This window comes from Chamaea fasciata, unplaced genomic scaffold (assembly GCF_029207755.1).
Source record: "Chamaea fasciata isolate MVZ Bird 193981 ecotype frontalis unplaced genomic scaffold, bChaFas1.0.hap1 SCAF_9, whole genome shotgun sequence".
In the NCBI taxonomy this organism is placed as follows: Eukaryota; Metazoa; Chordata; class Aves; order Passeriformes; family Sylviidae; genus Chamaea; species Chamaea fasciata.
This window is the reverse complement of record NW_027094094.1, coordinates 33,975,204-34,003,142: the sequence shown is the minus strand read 5'-3', so window position 1 is coordinate 34,003,142 and position 27,939 is coordinate 33,975,204. Positions and strand designations below refer to the sequence as shown.

The 27,939-nt window shown below is 41.0% G+C and overlaps 1 protein-coding gene across 3 annotated transcripts in view; it reads left to right on the top strand.

The window, feature by feature from the left end:
* CTNNA3 (catenin alpha 3) overlaps positions 1–27,939 on the top strand; it is a 407,433-nt gene that overhangs the window by 213,463 nt on the left and 166,031 nt on the right. For all 3 annotated transcript variants that reach the window (XM_066191821.1, XM_066191820.1, XM_066191822.1), the window contains 2 exons: positions 22,517–22,597; positions 27,645–27,797. In XM_066191821.1, coding sequence (XP_066047918.1) covers positions 22,517–22,597; positions 27,645–27,797 — 234 coding nt within the window. The remainder of the gene's footprint in view (positions 1–22,516; positions 22,598–27,644; positions 27,798–27,939) is intronic.

Sequence of the window (27,939 nt, the reverse complement as noted above, 5' to 3'; positions counted from 1 at the left end):
CAGCTCTGCAGTCTAGAGGTGACAGCAGGTTATGCAGGCTGCACACTCAGCCTCCTCACTGGAAAAGGAAGGCAGGGCAGGCTTTTGGCTCCACGTCTGCATCCTCCTGTGACTGCAGACGTTCCCATAGCCACTCAAGTTGCAAACCCCAGTTTTGACCCCGTCGTAATGGATTTGCACTTTCTTTTGTGCCAGGAGAGGAGGTGTCACTGTACTGACCGGTCCACCTGATGGAATGTTTTCAATTAGGGAAGGGATTGACAGTACAGTTATTAGGGATTTTTTACTGTTTCTTGTAGATGCAGCTTGAATCTCAAGTCATTAGCGACCGAAGAATGCCTGCGGTGTGCAGGTTCAACAGTGGTCCATGTGCAGCAGTGATCAGAGTTTGGAGTTCATCAAACATTGATTCATAATCTATCCAAATTGGCAGTTGTGATAGGTAAAAGACGTGCACAAGTGGCTGCTGTCTCAGTCTGGGCTGGATATTTCTGGCTCTTCCATCCTTCATCTTTTGGCTTGATACAATTTTATACTTAATGCGTCCTGCGTTAAGTTCTCATCAATCACTCTAAGGTACAAAGTGCCTCACTATTCCCTGTCAGACAGCTGTTGTATTGATGGTGTACTGTTGGTTCCTAAACCCTCTGAGAGTGGGGAGTTTTAAAGCTCTATTGTTCTCTTTTCCCCAAGAGACTATGGGCACACCTCTGCCCACTCCCCTCCAGCATGTGTTTGTTATCTGTGGCTGCTGTGAGTGTCAGTCCTGCCTGTTCCCTGCAGGATGGAGGGACAGGCCTGTGGGGAATTGCCCACCATGGCTGATAATCCTCCTCTGTGCCTCTCCATGTGGGGAGAGCTCACAAAGGACAGAGACAGTTTGTCCTTGGCTGTGCTCTGGGAAGCATGGGCTTGCTTTGTCCTTTTGGAGAGACAGAGCTCAGCGTACGCGTGCATTTTCACAATGGGCATTCAGCAGTGCTCTGCAGATGCACCGCAGCAGCAGTACCTGAGAACGTGAGGGATAAGGAGAAGGGCTTCTGGGATTGTGTTCTATGTCCTTAAAAGACAGGAGGCAAACTTAAACTTCAAAACGTGCCGTTGTGTTTGTTCTGCTGGAAAAGGGTCTATCAACTGCAGTCAAAAGGGCAGTGCTTACTTTTATTTACTGGCATCTTTGTTTATTATCTTAACCCCAAAAGTAAGCACTGTGTGGATGTGTAAAATGAATTAATTTCATTCTGAGAGTTATTTCCTAATGTGAGAGAAGAAGAAATCATGACTGATAGCTTGCTGTGCTCTGACCTGCCTTTTGACTGTAGTTTCATAGCTAAACAAAGAACTGTTCATCCAAAACACTCTCAACTGTCACTTTAGAGAGCATAAATAAGATTCATCCATCCCTAAATCCACGGAACAGAACAATAAAACAAAGTGCTTTTCACTGCTGCTTGTTTAATGATGACCAAGACAGAGGGATGACTGCCTGTAAGGTTATATGATGTACACTGAAACCACTTGCAGGGACTCTGTCTTGGAAGTGATTGATTTAAGCTTTTGCTGTAATATTTAATTTGTGTGTCTTTGTAATGTGCATGAGTAGTCTGGCCAGCTCAGGTTCTCTCTATATCCCCAACTCTGTAACATTTGCAGAATACATTTCTGGAATTTGTGGGGATTTATGCAGGAAAATAGATCTAACTTCTTTGTTCTTCTTAGGGTGTGTACTGCACAGAGTAAGGTCCAGGTTAAGCAGAATAAATGGATTCTAATTGTTCTAGTTTGCATGACCTGCAGATGATTTTGTTCTTCAGCAAGTTCATTCTTACCACAGTTATCCTGCTATTGCTTTTTTTTTTTTTTTGTTTTGTTTTGTTTTTTTTTGTTGAAACTTACTATTGCTGCCAGGAAATATAATAGATTTGTACAGATTATTGTCCTAGATTGATTTTTGCCTGGAAAAACCCAGGGACGTTGGTATTCTCATTCCTCTTAACCTTGTCTTGGGCTGATGGTTAACTTTTCCCTAACTCAGCAAGTCAGACTGGCAAAAATAAAAGATGGACCCATCTGTTGTTTGAAGGGGGAAAAATGTTTGGAAGATGAAGACACGGCTTTGTGAGCACAAAAGCAGGGAGATTGAAAGGTGAAATGATCGTGCTGTTGGCAAATGGAGGTTGCCTGTCCCGTCTCCCATGCCTGCCTTGCCAGTGTAGGATTGTGAGCTGTTAATGGCAGATGTTTATGTGATACTGCATTTCCTCACCACAGCGAGTTAAAGTGACAACTGGCGTCAGTGGATACTGAGTTTGTGTTGTGAAATCCTGACTGGCATTGGGAGTCTTGTCTCAGGAAACCCATAATATTTGCTCTGGCTTGTTGGATTGGCTGTACTGTTATATCTTGTGTATGAGTTCAGTTGTGTGTTTTCATGTGCGACCCTGTTGAGTTAAATTGCTTTTCTTAGTTTTATTTTCTATCTCTGACTTTGCTATTGGCTTGAAGGTGGCGATGGCCACGTAGCATCACCATTCTGTGCCTCAGTTTTCTCATGGGGAAATCAGGGAGGAGTTCTTGCTTTCCTTGAACAACACTTTGAGAAATCTTAGTGGAAGAGCTGACTCTTGCTGTTGCATTTTACAGTTCTGCAGTGGTTCCCATTGCACTCTGGATGATAGGTGACATTAGACTGAGCCTATTGACATAATAACCAGGGACACATACTGATGGGTCAGTGTGTGTCCCTCAAGTCACAGAACAACTTTTGTTTGTAGATCTGATTCTTTTGCAAGGAGAGTAAATAAAACAATAAAGTAGTGGTTGGGTGGCTGAGCTCCAAGTGTCTCTCAGGAGTGTCTCTGCATTTTGTAAATCCTGAGCTGCGGGCTCTCTGTGCTGGATTCACTGAGAAGTTCAGGGTGCTGCTCATTTGGTCTGTAAAAAGGCAAATGCTTAAAATTGTCTCAATTCCTTACTTAAAGGGTCAGAAGACACAGTTGGAGAAAAGCTACTGTGCGTCTCATGCTACTGAACTATATTTAGTGTCATTTTCCTCAAGTTGACTATTCGCTTTGGAGGAGCAGGAGCAAGGCAGATAATAAGATTTTATTCTTTCCAGTGTTTACAGAGGTTTTAATGAGTGGATTTTAACAGCAACATTAAAATTTTATGTGTGTCTCCCTGCTGTATTTCTGAGGTGGTGTGCTCTACATTTGAGCCTACCCTTTTGATTACAGACTTCATAGCTACACTGAGCTGCTGTTATATGAGACTGAACCGCTTTAAATTTGTTTGCAGGGTTGTTATGTAGCAAGTGGTACTCTGTTTTGTCATTGCTGAACAAATGTATGTTGTGTGATTTGTATCTGTCTCAAGGAGAGGTTTGTCTTGGAGTAAATACATGCACTTACATCTTTAATTTGTTTTCTCCTTGTAAAGAATGGCCTAGCCAAAATCAGAAAGTTCATAGAATTGTCTCCCCGTCTCAAAGTACCCAGGATTTTTGCTTTTTGCCTTTAAAAATGTTTATCCTTTAAATTAATGTCACAAAATTTTCTATGACAAATATACTTGAAAAAGCCATTGATGTCCTTAAAATGGAATTAGCAGTTGCTAATTGGAACATCTTTCTATGTGTGTATGTTTTTTTGTTAATGATATGTTCAATGATCAGAAATCAGCAGCAATACTCACTTTAAAAAGTTCTAAATTAGACACTGGTTGACAATTTGAACAAACAAGCCACATGATAAAAGGCTGTGAGCAGAAGTTGAATTACTCCTTCATGAGCAACTTCCATTGGCTTCCTTTAACAGAGAGTTCTTTAATGAACCGTGAACATTTGGCAGGTGATTAATGTAGAAGTGCTACAATATGAATGAGTTCCAGGAACACTTATTTTGGAAAAACTAAAAAAGGAAAAGAAAATGGAAGAGAACAGCCAGTTTCAGCTTCAACATGCACAGTACACACATTTTCCATAATGACTGCAAAATGAAGTACCAAAGTGGAGACAGGTGGAGATGTAACATGTGAGTTTAGCAGATTTTCAGAAACAGCAAAAGTAAAAAAAATCTGGGGTGCTAGTGCTTGATTTGGAACAAAGGAATTAAAATAAACAAGATAAAGAAACTAAAAAAGTCAGTCACAAGTGAACTCTTCAAGATGTGGAGAAAGTTTGAGGCCCAGAGCACCTACATAGCACCTGTCAGAGAAGACTTTGAAATAGCCTCAGAAAGTTTAAGTCACTGAACAGTAGTACTGTGGATGTGAATACAAAATTAAAAAGTTACATCACAGTGCCTTTAAACTAAGACATGCATAAGGGCTTGCAATAATTGCATTTAAGGCGAGCCAGAAAGGTCTGAAGTATTTTCAGGAGTGGTCACTGAGTGCAAATTCATCTGTGTTCATTAGGAAAGTAGTTGATAGGATTCTTGCTCCCACTTTTACAGTGGACATCAGAGGTCATCTTCATGAAGCACAGGCAAGGAAATCTTTAAAAAAAATTGACAGAATGAAAAGCAATAAATCTTCAAACCTGTGTAGTCTTCCTTCTACTAAAGGTGATTGTCAGACTACAGCTAAGCTGTGTCTCTGTACTAGAGCGCTGCTGCTGCTGTCTGTTCCTACAGCGTTGTGTAAACTTCTAGTGCCAGGTGATCAACAGCATCGAGGCAGTAGAGATGTTTATCTGGAGTTTTAGTGACAGTCTTGTTCACTGGTAAACAAGGATGTGAGGCACAAAACAGGCAAGCTCAATCCACTGCATAGTGCTTGATATGATTAGACAGTCGGACCTTTTCTTGTGATGTGTCTTCAAATCCTGTTTGCTCCTTTGCCCTCAGAGACTCGTGCATTATCAGTGTTGCTGAGACCAAATCTGTGAATGCATCTGTAGTTGTATCACCACCTTATCCGCTGTCACAGGAAGCTGTTGTTGCTGTTATTGTTATTGCTGGTTTTATGATTGTCGCATTTTGTTCCTGTGTTCAACAATCCAGCCCACTGAGTTTTGGCAGCCTGTCTGCTCAGTCCAACATTACCCAGTCAAGTTTTCAAGGATGTAAAAGAACTTGCTAAATGCAGTTGGAATATATAAATGTTCTTTTCTACCAGTTAACATAAAGCCACTTGTAGTGTAGCCTGTGAAACCACTGCGATGTTCGCTTATGAATAAATACCTGACTGTGATGTTGAAGTGTAAATATTTCAAAGTAAGCCCAGTACTTAGGGAAGAGTCTTACTCATGTTATTACAATACATTTGATATGTCAGTAAAGAACTGCCTTTTGAAGGCATTGCGAATTGTAGATGTACTGTTTTCTAGTCTTCGCTGTTTTCAAGTAAGTATCATAATTCTTGCTTTGCAATAGACAAAAGATGAACACGTGAGAATCACAGAGCATTAACCACTGCGATAAAGGCTGATGAGAAGCTTGATACCAGTCGTCCATTACTGCAATGAGTACTCCCTTCAGTGCACTTATTTCCAACAGGGACCTCATCCTAGTGCATTGTGTGGAAGGAGGTGAAAAAGGTTTATAATGCACCCAGGTGAACATGAGAGACGTGGTGTCATGGCATGATTAATGTGGCAGCTGATCCTGTCTGACCAAAACAACGCCGGCTCTTTGTTGCATCAGCTGCGACTCTGCTTTATCATCAGGCTTGATAATACTCTGCAGCAAAATCTGCTTGCCACAATAGCACAGGAGCTCCAGAAAAGGACGTGGTCCTGCAGATCAAAGCAGGCTGGTAATTGCACTTGTCTGTTCTGTGCTTACCTGTGTCAGCTCCAAATTACTTCCAGTCTTGTATCTGAATGGCATTTTTTTTGTGATTGTATCTGTGGATTGACCCTGCTTTTATTTCCTGGCAGACACATTTCCCTAGCCCTAGAAGTAATATTCCTTTATTGATATTAACTGTTTTCCATCCAAGGTGAACTTGTGAAAGTCTGTCTTCACATGTTGTGTTTTCCATGTGAAGATATGCCCAGTTAATCTCTGCAGGTGAATAATGTACAGGGAATCATGCTTTAAAATTGTTTCTTATTTTCCTTTGAGTGATAGAGATGAAAATATGCTTCTGTTTTCTAACTGGCCAGCACGCTTTGTCCAATTCCCCTTTCAAAAGAGAAATAGTGTTTAAATCTAATAGAAAATAATTTGCAAAAATATTTACTTTAAAAGGGACAGACATTTCATAATTTTTTGAGTAATATGACACTAAGGTCAGTGGGAGACTTTTTCTACTGGGCCTCTCAAACATCTTTCTTCTTTATTTCAGGTAGATGGAGAGTATATGTTTGATTTCTTCCTCACTCTTATCTCTTTTTGCTGTTGCGGCTTGTGTGGTTTAAATTTCCTGCCTCGTGAATCTTCTTTATGCTGATTTTTTTCTTAGCTTCTGTGTAAAGATTGTTCTCCTAGTCCAGTATCCCTCTTTAGATGGGTAGAAAGAGTGTTTTATGCATATTTGAAAGTAACTGTGGGGCTTAAGTAAAGAGCCCATATAGTGGTCAGAAAGCTCCAGGTGGAAACATCTCCAAATAGTCTAATTTTCCATCAGGAGTGCCTTCTCATGGGCCATGTTTAGCTGGATTGACTGCATGCTGCGTGTTCACTCATGGGAGACAAATCAGGAAGCTTGCTGCTTGCCGTGAGCATTCCTGATTTTCTGGTGAAGAACATTCTTGCACTACAGCATGGTCATGGTAATCTTTCCCATCTGTATGAAAAGAGGACAACCAGAGGGTCAGGCCCATCCTGGGAATATGAAAGGCAGTCCTGCTTGAACAGCCTGTTCTCCTCCTATGCCCAGGGGAGGAACCTAGTGCATGAGGAGAGGCTGTGGGTGTTGTGTGCGTGGAGTTTGCAGTCGCCCCTGGCATGGATTCCCAGCGCCTTTTGGTGGTGGAAGCGGCTGCTCACGGCCTGGGTGTGCGCACGGTTTGCTGGGCTGGGAGCTGCCTGATGCCGGGCCCTGGAGCGCTGTGGATGGAGCTGCATCCAGCTGGGGCCAGCACCAGTGCTGCTGCTCCCCAGGGCTCAGTGCTCGCTGTCTTCAGTGGTGATCTGGACAAGGGCACTGCGGGCACTCTCACGCCTTGGCAGATGGCACCAAGCTGGGTGGCAGTGTCCATCTTCTGGAGGTCAGGAAGGCTCTGCAGAGGATCTGCACAGGCTGGATCCATGGGCTGAGGATGTGAGGTTCAACCAGGCCTGCCCTTGGGTCACAACAACCCCCTGCAGCTCCAGGCTGGGCACAGGGGCTGGAAGGCAGCAGGAAAGGCTCTGGGGGTGCTGGTGGCACAGGCTGAACACGAGCCCAGGTGTGTCAGGGGGGCAACAAGGCCAAGGGCACCTGGACTGTCACTGTCCCTGAAGGTGTTTAAAAGACGTGTGTATATGTCATTTAGGGACACGGGTTAGCGGTAGGCTTGATAGTGTTGGTTGAATGTTTGGACTTGGTGATTTTAAAGGTGTTTTCCAAGCTAAACATTTCAGTGATTCCATATTTCTCCTTTGCCAGGCTCTAGATCTGCCTGATGCTGTCTGGGACTCTGCCAGCCGCAGTCTGAGCACACTGCTGATGTCCCCTCTCTTGCACTGTGTGGTTTGGAGGATTTCTGGTATTGCAGAGAGACCCTGAGACAGATCTTTTTGCAATTCTGTGTGGCAGGAGACAGAGCAGGGTGATTTAAGTTGGGCTTTAACTCTTTAGATGACAGTTTGTTAGTGTTTGAAGCTGGACTTCTGACGGGGTGTAACAGTTCACAAATTCACAAACCTATTCGCAAAGCTCTTCCCGGTAAAATTATTTGCAATGCAAATATGTGTTTGGATACTGAGTACTGTCTTTGCTCAGTGTGTGTTCTGTTTCTGGCGACAAGCTCATTGGGGAAAATGAGAAACGGCTGTAAACAAAGGACTTTGAAGTTCATCTCCCGCCTCTCTGATCACTAGGGGTAGCTGTTCTTCGGCATTCCATTATCGAGAGCTACCTTCATCCGGGAGAAGGTGGCACAGAATCATTAGCTGGCATGGCACAGATAACAGGCATCACTGTACTTCTAGGGCCATGGCATGTGAGATATATATTAATGAGAGACTCAGTAATTGATGACAAGGTGTAGTTTTCAAAAGCGTTTGACTTATCCAGGTTTCATTTAAGGTACAAAGAATAAAAGGGACAGAATCTAAGCCTAGTCTTGAGCAGAATCTGCAGATGTTTCTGGATTTTGTATTGTTTAACTAAAGGGGACTCAGGTATTCTTTATCCCAGTGTTTGGTAATCTTCAGATAGGAAATGTATTTTACAGCTTACTGGTCTTGATTTGCAATTAAATCAAGCTGTCTTCATTGAGCCTTAGGTGAGTGAGACTCTTGTTAGCAAAACAAAGTAGGAAAGGTTTGAATTTTCTGGCTTGTGTCCAGAAACTGAGGAGCTTTTTAGAGTGTGTTAGAAATGTGGTGAATAGTCTCAAAACCTGTGGAGGTGAATTCTTACTGAGTTCACAGATGGTACTTAGCTTCATTTGTAGGAACCACTGGCTTTTAGCGTTTCAGTCTGAGTCTTCTGTGCTGGCTCCTGTCACTTTGCAGTACACAGTGCTAAGGAAGGGAGTTAAATTAGAAGCATTTTTCTGTTTAGCAACATTTCCTATTAGTTTAAATACAAATTCCAGGAGTGGTACCAGTGTTGTTTGTGCTCTAAATAGGTGCATGTTGTTCACACCTATAATTTGGGGTATTTTCTGGCGTATTAATCAGCGCATTGAATCAGAAATTCGTCTCAATGAAGTATGGATTAAAAATTGGGTCAGTCTTTTCTTACGCTTTACCTGTTTCAACAGTGTGTATATCATTATGCAGCAAGGAGTGTGACCCATGTTTTGTGGAAGCTGTGGTGTAGTGGGTGGGAGTCGCAGGATACTAATTGCTAATGAGAGAGGACTAACTATTGCTAACCATAGAGGATGCTCACTGCTTCTGTAACAGCAGAAACATATTTTTAACAAGGATTTTGTTTCTTGAACTTCACTTTTTCTTCCAAAAGATGGGGGGGAAACTGCTTTATATAAGTCAACAAGTAAACCCATTTACAATTACAGATATTGTTATCTGAGCTCCTGTCTGAGATGCCATTCTGAGCTCATTCCTGCTCATCTCTCCCTTTTCCATTACTAAACTTATTCCCAAGGTGGGAAGCTGTTCATTTTCTGCCACAGCCTCAGTTGACTAGTAGCTTCATTTTATGGCAGTGTCACTTCATAGTTGGCTTGAACTGGACAAGGCACTTGCATCTCAGTGATGATGTGGTTTTTAATTCTCATTAGTCCTTTCTAAGTTCAGAAATGGCAGTGCTGTATGAAACAATTTCCACTAATTTAAAGTTATCAAGAGCTGGTGGTTCCTGTTGTTCTCTGCCCCATGTTGAATGTTCATTGATGCTGGAATTGAGTTGCTGGATTTTTGTTTCATCACTGTTCTCCATCATTTATCATTTAGAGCGCCTGAGTATGCTTCTCCTTGATATTTCAATTATATATGAAAATGAAAGCAAAGTGTTGTTTGTGCTGCCTAGAAGCTTGTTCTTATTTTCTTTTTTTTAACTTTGTCAGCAAAGTTGTGTACGGTGTATTGAGGTTTACCAGCTCTTTCAACTAATGCATTGAACCTTGCAGATTTGTTGTCTTGGTTTTATTTAGGCTCAGGTTACAGGTAAAGTTTGAGTGTATTTATCTTTCAAAATGATATTGGATGGCATTAGGTTGGATCATTTTTTAGTGGATGAAATTTGGTAAAAGCATAGCACTTACTTGTATATTGCACATTTCCCGACCTTTTGATTGCCACCAAACTACCTTTAAGACTCTTTCAGAATGCAAAATTAAAAGTGCAACATTTTCAGTATATAGTGTGATGAGTAGTTAGAGATATTTTACATAACGTGGAATCTTTATTTTCTTATTGAATGAGGACTAAGTGGATATTACAGTGTATTTCCTTCAGCCTATTTGATGTCCCCACGCACATATTTCTGCCGGCACTCAGGTAGTGCCGGCTGCTGGCTGCAAAAACAGCCGCAGAGTGAACTGAGCTCGAAGCATCTTCTTTTGAGCTTCTGCAGAGTATGTATGCACTCATGTGTTCTAAACAAAACCTGCACTTTAAGGTTTTGCGGGCACTACAGTAACCTTCTTCCCTCTGAAAATTTCTTGAAACTTGGATAAGAATACCCAGAGGCTCCCAGTGCACACTGCCCATACGTTGTCAGGGACTTCTCAGAGCACTGCTGTTGTGCTGCTTACGGTGGATTTAATGGACATGTGTTAAAAGTTGGTTTGTCCTGGTCCCTACAGCCTCTATCTCCCAGTATTGCTTAAAATTTGATGAATTTAAGAGAGACAATGCTCTTTTTTTTTTTTTTTTTTTTTTTTTTTTACATGCTTGCAAATGCCGTGGGATTACCGTGATGGTTTAATAAAAGCACATTCTGTTGGACATCTGTCAGCTTTTGGGTTTGGGCTTGGCCAGTACAGGACACATGAAGTGATCCTGATTGACTGTGTAATTTACAACACAAAACTCCTTTTTCCTTTTTCTCGGGGTGGTGTAAATCAGACATAGCTCCAGAGCCCAGCTGCTCTATCCGCTGTTCTCCTCTCCTGATCACTCGGGGAATAAGAAGCGGTGCTGAGCGATTGGATGAGATTTCCCCAAAGCCAGAGAACCTTTTAGTTGGCACCTGCTCTGCGAACAGAGGCCGAATGTCTTTAGGCAAGGAGAAGTACTGGACAGGGATCACGGCATATCCAGTTATTGCCATCTTCTGCCTTCAGTGGTGTGGTTCTCTGGCTCTGTTTGCCTGTCAGAGTTCAGTTGGGTGGTGTGTGAGGAGCCAGGTGTTTCTGAGCCTGGATCAGCAGGACCATGGGGAAGCCTTGAGGCTCTGCTCAGCGTGGCTGAATGATGTCCCAAGGTGGATGAGCCTTCAGCTTTGTGGCTGCCGGGCCTGAGCGTTCGGTTTGGTTTCTTCAGCTTCTTCTAAACCTTGGGTTTAGGTTCTGTCGCTGTGTGCCTGTGAGTGCCCACCTGAGGTTTCCTGAGGGTAGCAAAAACCTGTGTTCTATTTAATTTGCTGTTGTTATGGATGAGTGTAGAAGTGTAGAGTAACCTTAAAATAATCATGAGCTGGAGTTTGACAGTTTTAAGCAAGCAAAACTAAGCCCTGGTTCTGCAAACTCATTTCAGTTCCAAGTATCCTTCTCTCTCATGCCTTCTGAGTAGGAAATTACTCTTCCATAATTCATAATTTAATTTCTTTTTTGTAATTACAGAAGAAACCTTGCCTGGAATATTTGCTTTGCCTTTTCTGCTTAGCTTTCCCATTCTCATTCTTTTATGATTTTGATTTTCCTCTTATTAACATTCTCTGCAGACACAGTGTCACATCAGCATTGTGCTTTAAGTAATATGGTTCACTACAGCATCCATTTTCTCTTAGGCTATAAGCACAATCTGATATAAAACCTTTTCACGTACAGTTGCTCTTGTGTTTTCTTGGATCCCATTAATGTGGTTTTGTTAAATGATTATTTTTACTTGTTTTTTTTTTAATATATAACACTGTCATGTGATTGAATAGTTATTTTGTCTACTTTGAAAGACATACTCTAATTAAAAATGAACATATGGCACCCTTGAATGTCCCTGAAAAAGAGGAGTTTAAATGTATACTTTCCATGTGAAAATTTTGGTAAGTTAACAGAGGAGGTTTCCAGCCTTTGTTTTAGGCAATGCTTGGCATGGCACTCTGAGGTCTCTAATGTACAGCAAGTGCATTTGAAAGTGCATTTATTTACATACAAAAGATGATGCCAAACTGAAGTTACACTTTCAGCACTGGACCTTTTAATGTGTTTTATACTTTTGTAAGCAATTGACAATTGAAGCGATTCCACTTCTTTCTCCCCCACAAACAGGCATAAAATTCTCCTTGTGATTTTAGAATTGGGAGGTCAGGATGTCTTTGGGTGGAACAGGAGTGGAGGGGTTACAGAAGAGGGCTTCCATTCTGCTATTCTGTTCCTAGTCTGATAGCAAGTATTTTATTCCTGGAAGTCTGAATAAATAAGTTAAATAAATATATCTGGTAAGTATTACGTTATCTTCATTCTCAAAATTACGCTCCCAGTTTTACTATACGCTGAAGTCTTTTCATGGAACTTACTAACAGTATTTATGTATCAAATTAATATAAAATTGCCTTTTTTCTTTTTTTTCTTTTTTTTTTGGAAGGCTTAAGCATGTCTCTCAAATATGGTAAACGGGTAAATTGAGAGGTTTGTACACTTGGGGGCTGCCCGCAGCTCCGCGGCCCCCGGGAAGAACCAGGAGGTGTCTGGCTTTTGGCAGGATGGCACTTCAACATGAGAAACTTCCGAACTATCTGCCAGCTAGTAAATGAAAGTGCTAGCTGGCTGCCCCTGCTAGAGCAAACCCAAGCACTTGCAGAGAAGAAAGGAGACTTCCTTAGCAGTGAACTGTTGTTGGAGCTGGCAGTGTGGGTGGGCTTTGCCCCCAGGCCGCCCTTTGGTCCTCCTGTCCGAGCCCCCATCAGTGTGGCGGCGGGTGGTGTGACCTGAGCCCGTGGTGGGGAGCAGGGAGGGACATCCCAGAGCAGACACTCGGTGGTTTTCCGAAGGAAACGTTTCACATCTTACACACTGGGATATAGAATGTGCCCGATTCTAGGGTACACAAACAGCGGATCTTTTAAGGATCTCGATTACAGGTCCACACAACCAGAATATTTCTTTAATATAAATAGATCTTATATGCATTTATATAGCAGTGCAAACTATAAATGTTTGAATTTTCATGAACATTACAACTAGGGAACCATATTTATGAAGATCCTACTTAACCTTTTGCTTTTAATCTTCTGACTGTATTTTTAACATTTCTTAAAATTCACATGAAATTCAGTAGCACAGATTTACAGCAAGAACAGGTTACTCGTTAGATTTCAGCCAAGTGTTTAATTTATTTCATTGAAAGTTGAAGGATTTAGTATAAATCTTGAAGGAAAAAAGTCTTTGAGCTCTGTGATATTTTTGCTTTACCCAACCTATTTCCTAATGACTTTTCTACTGATTCTGTTTTAGTCATGTCTAGGAGCCTATGTTTCTCCTTTCCTTTTTTTGCTGTATTCTTCCATGGAGATAATGACAATTACATGAAAATTTAGATTCATTTATAATAAATGAATTCCTTGGCTAATTGGAGATGCAAATAGTTAAAAAAAATTTAAACATTAAACTTCGCATTTTTAATTTAGACAAAAATTTTCTACAACATTTGAGGTAAAAGTCCTGCAGAAAATGAACTTCCAGCATGAAGTATGATTGCTGTGTTGGATAGTCAGAAATATTGCCTGCAGAGTTTGAATGTTTCCACGGGTATATTAGGACTTTTTTTCTCTGTAAAAATAAATAGGGAAAAAGCCCAGGGAATTTCTGCACAGGGCTGCAGAGGAATATGCCCTGAATAGCAGACTCTCCTGATCTCATGCAGGATTCTGCAGATCCCGGCCCTGCAGGAGATTGTAATTTTCAGTTGTCTTCCCTGCATGCCATCACATACAGCCTCCCTTGTTCCATTTGGTAGCTGCTACTTTTAACAAATTGGGGCTTTTTTCTCTCTTGAAGCACAGGAACCCAGGATCTTCAAGCTTGTGCTGCTCTAATCCAACGGCCCAAGTAATGCACTGATTTCTCACTCTCAAATCCATCTGCTGAGTAAATGGCTCTGCAAGGGCCCCTTTCTGGCAGTCGTCAGTGTGAAAACATCTTTCAAGTGCTCTTCTACCAATCTCCTTTGCGTTCATTCCCCCACAAAGTGCTAACAACAGAAACTTTCTGAGCTAGAGTAGGCTTTCTCTAGCTAACAATAGTGAAGTTTTAAATAACAGTTGAATACTTGAAACGTTTAGTCATGGGCTTCTAGGAATATCACCTCGGAGCCGTGTCACCGTGTTACTCTAAACAGGGGGATGTTTTGTTCAGGAGTGACTGAATTCACCCAGTGAGGTGATGGCATCAAATACCATTTGCTGTGATGGTCCCCCAAACCTCCTCTGCTCCTCCCTCTTACCTCGCAGTCCTCTGCACAGACGGGACAAGTGTCAGAGGAATTCACACAGCCTGGACTCACTGTGCACACAGGATGCTGGATAGTGTTCAGCTGAAATATTTGTAAATTTGAGAATTTAACTGATTCTTCTCCCTAAAAGCTGGACTTTCATTCACTGCCCATGCTGAAGTGCCTCCCAGCCTGCTAGATTCACGTATTGCATCACAGCGTGGCTTTAAATTAAATTAACTGCTCTGGACTAGAAAGGGATTAACTAATACAATTAATACATAATTAAATGGAATTACGTTTTTTGGTCTGTTTGAGGTTTCAGCATTTAACTTTTATTTAGAAGTGCAGTTTTGAACAGAGCCGCATCCAAAGCGTGTGTGTTATTTGAAATTACCAAGCTCTGCCTGCTTCAGAGCTGAAGTCTTGGAGAAGGAGCTGTTTTCTAAGGTTTCTGTCTGTGGGCCAGGTTCTGTCACGGGTCCACCCATACTTCTCTCAAGCTGCTTCCTTGTGGGAAACTCCACAGAAATGTTGAAGTTATGTGGGAGTGAAAATCGGGGAAATCAAGCTTCATTACCCATCCGATGTGATACAAAAGTGGGCTTGGTTTCCTGCTAAAAGAAGGATCGCAGCACGTCTGTTCTGGGTGATCATGAACAGTATCAGAGAGATTTACCCGGACTAATGGGTGTGTCAACACAGCCAACTTCTTAGTTCTCCTGTTCTGTCTTCCTTATCTCTCCCTCTTTGATACCGTGGAATTACAAGGAGAAAGCGTGAGAGTACTGGATGGCATGGAGTGGCTGTGAGGAGTTGGAAGGGTTTTTTTAGAAAAACAATTCTTTAGTTACCCTATATATTTTAAAATATATATTATATGTATCGCTGTTTGATTTGAGTGCTGTTATACTCCTCTTAAGTCTGCAGGAATCTATTTGTGTAGCACGTTGTGCGTTAAAATACCACTTCAAAAGCCACAGTAAGCTTGTGTTTGATTCCTTGAAAAACGCAGGATGTGCCTTTGCTGTGCCACTTTGGAACCTGCACTAACTCAGTCTGTCCCTAGGTATGGCAGATTGTGAGTGGCTGGGTGCTGGACATTTTTCCTTATTTATGGCTGCTGTTTAAGACCATAACTTTCAGATTTAGAGTACAGCTAAGACTTGTAAACAACCTGGATGAGAAGGACTGTCTCGGCAACTCTACTGTATTTTATTTTGAATTTTCTTCTCCCTCCATCCCCTTCCTCTTTCTCATTGCAGCGTATAATCTCCAAGCAATTTATATGATAGTTCATCACAGGGAAGTCTTATGCTGCTGCTGTAGAATGAGATTTTCTCCAGCTAATTTTCTGTTTTTCTGCAGTAAAACTGCCAGAACATTTAGGTGAAAGGTAGATGGATATTCAATTAAAAACTTCTGTACTAGAAACTTAGAAAATTGCTTCTTAGTGAAAGGCAGATTAGCCTCAAGTATACTTCTCGCTGTCAGTTCAATGGTATTGCTCTATTTCTAGTCATGTTTGCCTTTCCTTCCTGCATCATCTGTGAGTGACAGTAACATCTGATTAATAGAAATTTAATGTCGTTTTTACTCCCTGCTGCTTCCTCCAATAGGCCTGGAGTTGAAATACAAACCAAAATAAAGTACTACTGGCCTTTAGGGTTTCTCTGTCGAGTTTTGAGGCTGTCATATTTCAAATATGAAGTGCCTGTGGCGTTTGGTTTTTGCATTAGAAGTAGGAAGTGATGGTTGTATTTGCTCTGCAATATGCTGGTTATGACACATGCACTTTCCCCCATATAAGTACTAGCAACGTATGGCTGTTTTTTCAGGATCACCTTGGAGTCATGCTGAACTTTTCTAATATTTCCAGTGTGAAAGAGCAGGAGAAAAACTGTTATAAGGAGATATTTGTCTGATGTATCAGAAAGAAACAAAAATTTAGAATAGCATAGATTCCTTGTCTTCTCTTATGACTGAATCCCAGTCACTTCCAAGAGAATTTATTATCCCAGGGATAAAGATCCCAGCTCTGTCCTTTGAGGCAACCTGGCCACCTTCCACACCTTCAGCTGACTGACCATCAGTGTTTTGGAGAGTGGATTAAAACGTGTAATACTATGCATATTCCAGCAACATTACTCTTTCTGAGATTTTAGGATCAATTGGGATCTGCAAATGTCAGTGTTTCAGTGTTTTTTCTAATAATTAAAGGGTTATGCATTCTAAATTCTGGGATTTTTAGCATGTGTGATGTGTGCTTATCTAGAATGAAATCTGAAATTTATTTTGCGGTGTTACAAGCTATAAGTAACTGAATGCCAAAAAAGGCTTGTGCTGAGAGGCTTTAAATTCTTGGCTGTTCCTGTGTATTGATTAGAAAAGGGTAATTGACACAGGAAGGAGAGCCCTTGGTACTCCAGTTGTAGCAGTGGAGGTTGAGGTAATTAATTTCTTATGAGGCACTTCACATCTCACAGCATTAGATCCATAGGGAGTATTCCATGAGGCCTTGAAGAGGAGGAAAATGACAATCTCATATTGAGGCTGTTGAGGAAAAAACCCTGTCTATAATGAGAAACAGTTCCACATGAAAGAGTCCTTATTTTCTCACTTGCATATGATTTTCCATACCCCTTTTAAAAAAAAATATGCTTCCCTGTTTATCACAGAAATAGGTTTTCTTGAGCCAGGTGTCTTTAAAAAAATCACACTGGGGTGGGTGTGTTAGAGTAAGGAATATGTGTCACTGAGTGGAGGTAGTGATTTTCAACTTAAAGTGCTTGTGGGTTATTCATTTGTGTTGCCCGTATTGAAAAAGAAAGGTAATAAATGTACTTCTAAATTCATTTCCCTTTCCAGGCTTTTGATGTACAGTAAAAATAGGCTTTGAAATGCTGTATGAAAAGGCCTGGGAGCTTTTACCTTTTCAAAGGAAAAATGTCAGAAGTGTCAGGTTCTGCCTTAACTGCCTTGTCAGAGGATTCCTTGAATAACTTCTGAAATGTTCATGTGAGAGATTTCTCAGGCAGAGAATGCTGTGCATATAATTGTTCATGCATGTAAATAGTTCCGTGTTTCAATGAGGTTGCTTGTGCTCCAGGAGTTATTCCTATCCACTTCCAGGATGGGGAACCAAGAGGTCTTTGAAATATTTTGTTTGAAAGTGTGATACGTACTTGAAAAGAATTGTGAGCAACCGCTTCGTTTCTGAGTCCCGGCCCGACACAGACTTGTCCGCTGAGTTCTGCAGGTTTGGAGAAAGTCCTTGTTTTGCTCTGGTGGCACCTCCAGCAAGTAATCTTGGTTTTTACTTGGATGCTTCACTTTGAGGAACAAGCTGGAAATTTGAAGAGTAAAATAATATTTAAATTCTGCATTTAAGGGACAAATGCCATGACCTAGTGGTATCTAGACTGGTGCAAAGGAATACCAGCAGGTTCTGCCCCACACTGGGCATTTCTCCCATAGCCAAACAATCAGCTGGGGTTTTTCTTCTCTCTGCGTGACCTTCAAGGTGACAAATCCTTTGTCCCCTCCTAGAAAAGAATGGAGGAAGTGCTATTAGTTGTATTTAGTTACTGATGGCTGAAGCATGGTGTTAACTAATTGTGGCAGCTGTGAACCAGCTAGGATGAATGAAGACCACAGCAGGATAGAACTGGATCTACCCTTATAAAAGCTTATGGGCTTCTTTGGGGCTTTTTTTGAGACAGATGCTTGTACATGTCTTCATTCTGTTGAGTTCCACAACGGGATTTGAAAGATTAGGGTTTCCATAAGCTGTGTATGGAAAAAAAAAGATCTTGTCATTGCACAAAAAATTGAGGTGTGCCAATGTCCCAAGTAATGACAAAATTGTTTCATCATGCAAAAAAATTGTAAAATTGCCTTTTATACAGTTTTCTTGTAGTTTTATGGTTTTGATTAGAATTCACACTGACTTTATAGATCAAAAGAAGAACCATTTATAGATTTCATATGCAAATAAAATAATTTTATGTTACATGCTAAATTCTAATAACAGACATAAAATGCTTGATGTCTCTATAGAGGCTGTGACTTTGCTTTAATGAACTACCTAAGTTGTGTGAGCTTTTTTTTTTTAAATGTAAAGGGCAATGTACAGGACCCTCTAATTGCTGAGCGTAGGAGTGTTTTCAGTCAACACATAGGCTGAAACAGTCAGTCATTTAATTAGAGCGCTGACATTTATTAAGTTATTAAAGTATTGATCAGTGTTTACCTTTTAGCTCTGCTTCTTTTTTTTAATATTTCCATAGAGAACTGATTTAGATAAATGTGCTAGTCTTTTTTTTAACTAAAACTGTTCTTGGATACATAGAACTATAGCAAAAGCTGTTTATCACAGTCATGGTACAGGTGCTGGAGACAATTGACAGAGGGCAGGTTTAGATCAGATATGGGGAAGAAATTGTTCCCTGGGAGGGTGGGCAGGCCCTGGCACAGGGTGATCAGAGAAGCTGTGGCTGCCCCTGGATCCCTGGAAGTGTCCAAGGCCAGGCTGGACGGGGCTTGGAGCAGCCTGGGACAGTGGAAGGTGTCCCTACCCATGGCAGGGGCTTGGAATGAGATGGGCTTTAAAATCCCTTCCAGCCCAAACCATTCTGTCATTGTGGGATAAACAGAGAAAATCATGCTAGTAGGTTGGATTTTTTTTTTTTTTTCTATTTATTCCTCCCAAGATTGTGCAATGACTGTTTGGAAACAGACACATCCCATGAAACAAAACATGTGCTTCATTTCTGGCCATAGACCTTTAAATATTGAAATATTAGCCTAAGTACTAGAAGAGATTAGATCATCTCTTAAGTAGCTCTGCCCGTATCTTCCTTATAATCTATTGATCAGTGCAACTATCAGGAAAACATTTGTGGGCCTTCAGGAGTATCAGCACACTGAAATGAAAACCCTTCTCAGAGTATCTGTACGGTCCTTTCTTTAGGATCTACTTGACAAAGTCTGGAGCTTAAGGAATTCCTGCAGCCTTTGTTGCCGCTGGTAAGAGCTGGCATGTACCCACAGAGGCTTGGCTGGAGACTTGTTCCCGAGTCCTGCACGGCTGTGCAGACAGCGTGGTCTGCACCTGTTCACCTCGGGGTGCAGAAGGGTCTGGGGTGCCTGGGGACGTCACAGTGGTAAAAATGAACTCCAGCAGAACCAGTGGGGATATGGCCACGCGTTTCTACTGAGAATCTGCCCCTGCATGTGTCCTGGTTTGAACGGAAATCCAGCAGGGAAGATTTTCTGCACATGTGGTTTTCGAGACATTCAACTAGTGTCGTTTGCCAGTGTGTGAAATAGATGGGCCTGTATTATTTGTAGTACCCAGCATTTATCTTCAGGCTATCCAGTGTTAATTAAAAATACTTATTTTCACTCACTGAAATATTAATAACACTATGACTTAGTGCTTGTAAAATGTTTCAAATGCTAAATATGCATTGAAATAGGAACTGGATATTGCTTTTAGGATCTTCACAAGGGAGCCATATAGCTGTTATTACATATATTTTACAGGAAAAAAACAGCAGGTGAGTGCAGGATCACTAAAAGACTCAACTGCCTGATTTTTGAAATTCAGACCCAGAATGATGTGCATAATTTTCCTAGCCCTTTTCCTAATTCAGTCCCCCTGTACAAGGAAGGGCTGTTTCAGGATAGGCTTGCTTGTTTTGAAGTACAGCAGTCGCCAGAAGGACTTCATTGCCAAGCAGATGCCGAGTATTTCAACTCCAGACGTGTGGGTTCCATCACTGGGGATGAGGCAGCTGCTCTCTGCTGAGTGTGGAGGTGTTCAGGTCACCTTTGGCTTCCCTGTGCCAGCACTTCAACAGACACTTAAAGACATTACATCTGCTCTTTTTTGGTTACTCGAGACCATCATCATCTCATGCAGCTGGGGACTGTTAGTGTGGGGTCTGAGGTGAGGTCTGCAGGGGAACACACGCTCACAGGGGTACCTCAGATCCCAAGGGGCTTGGGGCCAATGGACCTGACCCCACAGAAGCAGGAGATGGCAACTTGAGGCCAGTGATGTTTGAGGGTGTTCCCGCAGGAGACTGTGTAGCCAGGTATCCCCCTGACTGCAAAACACTGCACATGGTTTAGAAGTTTGTGAGTCTTTGTAAGCAGGATTTATCCAAACTGTAGTGTGGGGTTTTGATGTTTAAATTTCTTTAGGGAAGAATGAGACTCTGCAGTTATGAGGTTACCTGCACTCTGGACTTGTCCATATTCTACAGCCTGAAGCTGCATTTACAGTGCACTTGTGGTGTACTTATTTTTTAGGGAAAACATGAGGTGAAGAATAACTTCACTTATAGTTAGAGTTGCTTTCTAGACATTGACTATTACGTTAAGAATTTGAAAATAAAGTATTTTTAACTTGTTCACTGTTCAATATTTTATGCCACTTGCTGCCTGAGGTTGTTTCATATTAGCTGCTTCAAAGATTTAGGTTAGCTTGGAGCCAGTTGTATCATTAGTGGCCACCTTTGAAGTAACAGATTACCAGAGAATTTGAAAAATATCCCAATATTTTACAATGATTTTGTCTTTGTAGAAAAACAGGCTCTGAATCTAAAGCTTACAAAGGATATGCCAGTGCATTTTCATAGTCTGGAAATGCATAAGCATAAGCTGAGTTTGTGTCCGCAGAGCTTTCCTGGCCCTGTTTACCTGGCAGTTCAGAAGGGATCATTTTGTTGTCGAGGTTGACGAGAGCTTGCAAAGCATAATAGAGGAGTCATTATTTACTTTGGTTCCTGTGCAAGCCTTGGTACAAGAAGTGATGGCATTGCTGTGGAAAAAAAGTCAGTCTCCACCTCCAGGGATTGCTTGGAGGTTTTAAGGGGAAGTTCAGACCTTTCTCCAAGACCTGGTTTTGATCATCTGTTCCCTGCAAAGACTGTAGGCAGTTTCAGAGATAGAAGGTCATGGGAGATTTTCTAAATCTCTCTGAAAATACAGGCTGAATTCTTAAAGTCGTTTTTCCATTCAGTTGATAGAGAATGTGCTAATAATTTCAAGGCATTCATGACATTGCACATTCAGTTTTAATGTAAGAGTTCTTTTCTTGCCACCTCTAGTCTTTGTTTTAATATTAAGCATATTTTCCTGTGCACAGGTTCCTTTGTAAGGAAAGAACTGTGACTGAAGTATGATATGTAGATAACAAGCTTATACTCCTGGGTGCTTCCCAAGATATTCCTACTTTCATAATAATTTTAATGTTATTTATAAAATGACGCAGTCATGTTCATAATAGAGACTTCCTGGTGTTTGGTAGATGAAGTCCAAATGCTGTGGTCAGTGTACATAGCTATTGCTTAGCATTTATGAGAGTCTGGTTCTTTGCACTGTAAATGTCATGTGTGCTGACTTTGTGCAAAGCATCACTATTTGTGGTTCTTTCCTTCAGACCAGGGCAGCGAGCAGTGCTCCAAGGCAGTGAGCAATGATTGCTTGCTTTAGGCAAAGTTCATCAGGCATTTTGGATTTTCATGTAGTTTCTGTACTAACAGGAAAAAAAAAAAATTCAAACCAGCTGGTAGGCACAGAAGTATTATGGTAATGTTGTGGGGAAAAAAGGCTGAGTGGTCCAGGGAAGTGTGAGCTACACTTTTCAAATAGGTAACAATGACAGAAGCACTGCGCTTATAAGTGGAAATAAAAAAAAATAAATTTGTTTAGAAAGTAAAACTAATTCTCTTCAGACCTTTCAAATATCTAAAGAGCTCAGTCTTCTAGATGCTGTGGAATGAAGAGATTGCCATTTCATGGGCAGTGTTTGCATTGCAACATCTTGGATATTTTGAAACTCACCCATTCTGTTTTACAGAAGGAAAATGATGAACGCTGCAGACAAAAGCATAACCAAACTGCATTGTGGGCACCTAAATTTATCCATTGTTTGTAGAGAGAACATTATTTTTCACATGAATAGGGTATTAGTGGATTGCAATAAATGTTATTAGTGTTGTTGTTGTTACTACTATTATTAATCATCACCATCATCATCACTACCATCGTAATTCTATTCCTATTGTTGATTACGCTGGGAGTATTACAGCAATTCAGAAGTTCAGAACTGTTTATTTTATTCCTGTATACTGCTTCTAATGCATATGTTTTGATTCAGCAAATTATGCTTAAGATCACAAATTGGCATTCTGTGAATGTTGTGGTACTGGCTCTTGAAATGCATGAAAAATTTGAAAAACCCTTCAGCATGCAGGATTTACCAAATGCTCTGATGCACTGGGGACACAAAGACTGTGCTTGCTGAGGGATCCCAGACAACCACTGATTGTTTTCTGTCCCATTGCTTGCAGACTGACAAGGCAGAGAGAAGCAATGCCTTGAACGTTGCCATAGATGGGATGTGCAAGAAGACCAGAGACCTCCGCAGACAGGTGAGCACCTGGGCAAATGAAAGGTAGGAAAAGGTCTTGAGGGATTCTTTTCCAATTTGCTATTTTCAGTTTATGCGTTTTGAAAAGAAGATTATTTTTTTTTCCCATAATAAAAATGTCTTGAAGACAATTGCACTATTCCACAGAGTATTTACATAGCAGCTTTCAAAACTCTAGGAGAAAACCCTGCCAGATGATATTGGGTGTATATGTATCTGTATGGATGCGTGTCTAAATAGATTTGCTGTAGGTAAATACCAGTAGTCTACTCTGGCCATCAGGATTTGTTTAATTTTCAATAAGCTAGAGTTATTGCTGGTTGTTGGAACAGACACCTTGAAGGAACTGCTGAGTCGCTACATGTGAGGCTTTACAGCTGTGAGACCTCTTGCCACACAAGGGGGTCCTTGGAATGCCCTGTCCACAGCCTACCCCCCCATTTTACACCCAGTGTCCTAAAACTAATGTGAGACCAGAATTCACAGCTTCAGTGAAGGGCAGGAGGTTTGCAGTAGACACCAGCTGTGTTTACATCCTTTCTCTGCAATAAATATCTTCGAGAAAAACTGCAAATTATGCTGGAAGCGTGTATTGTGCCCTTTTAAGAAAGAAAACCCCTTGAAAGCCAGTAGTTCTTTCAGCCAGGCTGCCCCAACCAGGTGCATGAAAATTTACAGCTACACAGAACATGAGCACACCTCTTTCATCCTGTCTCCAGCTCGGGCTGTTTATCAACTCCCTGGTGGGAGACTTTCCCTCCCAGCTTTGTGTTCAGTTTTGTAAGCCAGCCTGTGCTTCAAGATGAGGGAAAAATTCCTTTCTGCTCCCATAATCAGCCAGGGGAAGCCCTGAAAAATTAGAAAAATATCATGTTAAGTACAGTTTTTACATTTAAGTAGCTATTCAGTTTCTGCTTACGTTCTGTCCAAAATGTGTTCAGTGCAGAGACCTGCATCACCAGCTCAGTGTGTCTAGGAACCCTTCCATTCATTTCCTTCCGTGAATTAATTAAACTCCAGCTTAAAACACTTTATTGACTCTGTTACAGTAGTTAAAAGCTGTTAACTAATTCAATCTGTGTCTTTCTGTAAACCTTTGGAAAACGTTCCGGCTGAATGTAATCATGCCCAATTTATAGTCAATCTAGAACCAGTAATTTTCTCTTACCAGAACAGCTCTGTGCTTCTTGACATTTTTTCCACTGGAAAGCATTTATGAGAAATATTTTACCTATTTCCTCCGATTCTACGTTCATGCATATGAATTGCATCAGAATTGTTTTAGGAGGAGTGCTTACTGCATGCCTAATTCCTGACCTGGGAGACATAAAATTGTGAGTTTTGTGCCTGCAGATACCGCAGTAGGGTCTTATTCGCTTTCACTTACAAACATTTCGTTATTCTGTCTCCCAGCAATTTTGCAAGAAATATGAAAATTGTTGTTTTCTCTACTCTTATAGCTTTTATAATTCTTTATTTTTAAATGGTACTGTGTACCTTTGCTGGTGGTGAGTCAGGCGCTCTCAGTGGATTCAAGGCTGTGGTGTGCAGTGTACTCTGCTTTCAGTCATGGCGGGGACTGCGTCTCCAGAATTGGGGTTAAAGATGAAACCTTACAAGGCAGTATTTTTAAATCTCCTCACTAGTACCCAGTAAACCAAACCATCAGAGAGGTGCTGTCCCAGTCAGCAGCCTGGCTGTGGGTTCTGCCGTGGGCCCCTATGGAGCACCTTCGCACACCACAGCCAGGGAAGTGAAGGAGGGCTTGTGCCTGGTAAGACTGAAGGCAAAAGTAGCTGTCCCCAGAACAGGGTATTCTAGGAGCTGTAAAATCTCTCAGGCTTCTCAAGGGAAGTTACTTGCATTCATTTCAGGAGCTTGGCCAGTACTTCCAGAGATTTTAAATGTTCTGCTTTGTTTTGATTTTTACTTGTATTGTGCTGGAGATGTGCATGTCATTTCTGTGTGTGCAGTTTTACCTGGGTCGCTGACGAGGAGAACTGTGTGAATATTTAGGAAGGAATTGCTTATTCATTTCAATTTGTAATTATGTGAAATCACCATACTCAGTTCTTGCCTCCCAGTTCTTTCCAAGTGTAGCCTGAATGGACTGCACAGATGTTTCTCATGTGGTTGTTCTGCAGTTCTGGCTGGTTAGCTGTTTTAATAAATGTTATTCCTGGTGATGTTCTTGTATTTCTGTGTAACTTCATTGTCATGGGTAACTGTTTCTGGACACAGGAGAGCTGGCCTGCCTGGCTCCCTTTGAAACAGGAAAGGGAGATCCCTCAGTAATGACTGCTCTGAGGTTTGGCCTGGACTTTTACCAGGGTAGTCTGGTAAGGCAAGAAGCAAGTGGAGGCAAACAGAGTTTTCTATGCTCATCAGTACTGATGTTGAATAGTGTTGCAAACAGCTGCTGGCATTTTTTTCTCTACCCTTAATGTTTTTGACAACCTTATGCCCCATGTTTTATAAACAACATGTTCCTGTATTATTTTTTAATGCATTTCAATATCAAAACAAAAATTCTCTCTGCTTCTGTAACAGTCTGCTCAAAAAGGGTAAGACCTTGCATCTTAAGAAGAAAACAATTTGTCAGACATCATCCTCCCCCTCCTTTCCCTCTTCTGATGGTGTCTCTTTCACTTAAAAATACGAGCAAAAGTTTAATTATAGCACAATAACTTCCCCAGCATTGTGTGCTGGCTCTACTGCTGCTGTCCTTTGTTCGTATGCCTCCCTTCTGGCTACTTAGCTTTTAACATTTTGCCCTACAGGTGGCCAGGGTCAGAAACAGACTTACTGAGTCATGGAAGAAATGCTTGTTAGAGTTAGCATGAAAAGAAATAGATATTGCTTCAGATACTCCTTTTTTCTTTTGTCTTTTCCTTCTCATTCTGTGTTGTATTTCTTTGTTGTTTAATGACACACAAGCCATCCTCCGCAACTCTCAGCTTCATGTATTCCTCTGCAGAGCTGCAACAGGAACATAATTTCAACCTTGTTTGTTTTCAGCAAAGACACACCATTATCTTTGGTTTTTTGAAGAAGATGCGAATTGCTGCATAATTGCAGGACAGAGCATTTCTTAGAACAAAATAGTGATGATAATTTCTGTGTGAAAGGTTAATTAAGCCAAGAAAAGCAGTGGAAAGCTATAGCAAAGAATTATGCAGTGAGAACTAAAATTAGGCTGCTGGTTTGAAATTGGGTGTCTCAAGCTCACCACAAATGTGGCTGAGGTTATTGTAGGGATATTTCACTTAGGCTGTGAGAGTCCTGCAGTCTGGGCTGTGCAGAACTCCCGAATATTTCTGTTGGACATAGTGAATCATCGGCCATGGATATCATGGCTGCACAACTTTTGGTTGTTGTTTCTCGTAAACTGAAATCTTAATTTTTAAACTGTGACTCTTCAAAGTCACATTCATGTACCTAATTTTAAACGGGCAGGAATATCCGTTTTCTTTTACAGAGCCTTCACAACAGAGAAATCTTAGCAGGTGACTTGGCAGGACTAGAAGTTCGATGTATTTTATTTTTAGTAGTGAAACTTTCTAATTTTTTTTTTTTTTTAATTCCAGCCTGAATAAAGCTGAGGATGTAAGAAATCCAGTTTTGTATTGGAATCCCACAGCCTCTGTGTTTGTAAATTTCTTTGCAGAACATACGGTGTATCCAGACAGTATATCCTAATGTGGTAGGCTACAGTAGGTTAGGAGACAAAGAAACCGTTCCAGACATAAATTGCCTGTGTTTGTTTAGAAGGTTTGTCTGTCCCTCTGGTGAGTCGAGGAGAGCTGACTTTAGGTGGAGAGGCTATCCAAAAGCTAGTGGTGGAATTCATATCCAGGTCTTGTGTGATAATCAGCAGATTTCTCCACTATGCTTTCTGCTGTGCGCGGTCACTGCCCTACTTACAAACACAGCAGCATCAAAAAGATCGTAGTTTTTTCTATTTTTCTCATGGTAGGATTCTTTACTTCTACTGAGTTTTCACATTGGAGCAGAGTGCCAGGTGAAAGCAGTACTTTGGCAACAGCATGACGAGCTTAAAAATATTTAATGTCCTTTTCTGTTCCAATCAATATCTTTTCTATCTACTGTAAAAATACTGGATTGGGAGTAGGAAATTCAGTGCATTAGATAATTAAGTTGCATTTCATGTATTGTTCCAGTTGGTGTTTGTTGTAGTGCTGCATGATCTAAGTGAACAGCTCTCATGTGTGGGTAATATGCAAAATAACCTCTTAAGTGAAGTCATGTCCCAGTGATTGGTTACAAGCTTCTGTGAAGCCTAATTTAAGACAGGTAATTTATAGCAGAATGTTATACTTCTTTAATAATTTAAGCTAGAAGTTGAAGAACAATTAATTTAAGCAGAGAAAATTGAACTCCAGCCTCATTTATAGATCTTCTCGCTCTATTAATACATTATCAGGTGGCACAATGAGTAATCTCATTGACATAATTACCATGAAGGGTGCCATTCTGCAAACCAGACCGCGTCAGTGGGTTTCTCAGAAAGAAAATACTTGGGTGACTTTGCAATTATGAAATCATGGGATGTAGCTATTTTGTGAGTACAAACATGATTAAATTAGAATTTTTATTGTAAAATTAAATAGCCTTCTCCCTTGGCATTTGAATGACAAGGGAGAATACCCAGGAGGTATGAGGTCTGGGCTAACTAATTTTTCACATGTGGAATCACTAAACTAGCCTATTCATCAAGGAAGGGGAATGTTTATTTGGCTCCCTTCATTTCAAGAGAAGCAGTACACGTTCTAGTGTTTTATATATCTGTATAAACACTTACAAACAGCCTTATTTACCTAGTGGCATATTAAAGTTGTCCTTCAAATTAAATATAGTTTTCTGTGTAATACATCAATTGTAGCTGCCATAGGTTTCAGACCTCTGGTGCAAACAATACAGGAATACAGTGTGTGCGTGTTGATGTTCTAAATAGGAATTGTCGATAATTGCAGCAGATTTAATGAGTACCCCAGTTAGCAGGTACTGATGTACTCTCTCTTTTGCAGCTCCGCAAAGCCATTATAGATCACATCTCGGACTCCTTCTTAGACACCACTGTTCCACTGCTAGTTCTCATTGAAGCTGCGAAGAATGGAAGAGAGAAAGAAATAAAGGAATATGCTGCTATATTTCGAGAACATACCAGCAGGCTTGTGGAGGTATGTTTGATGGAATTGCACTTTTCCTGGAATATCTGGTGTAAGTGACTTGTTGCTGAGCACTCCCTTTGCTGGCAGATATCAAAAAATGTTTAAGGCTGGCATTTCAGGAAAAAATAAATAAGTGGCCTTGGGTAATAGT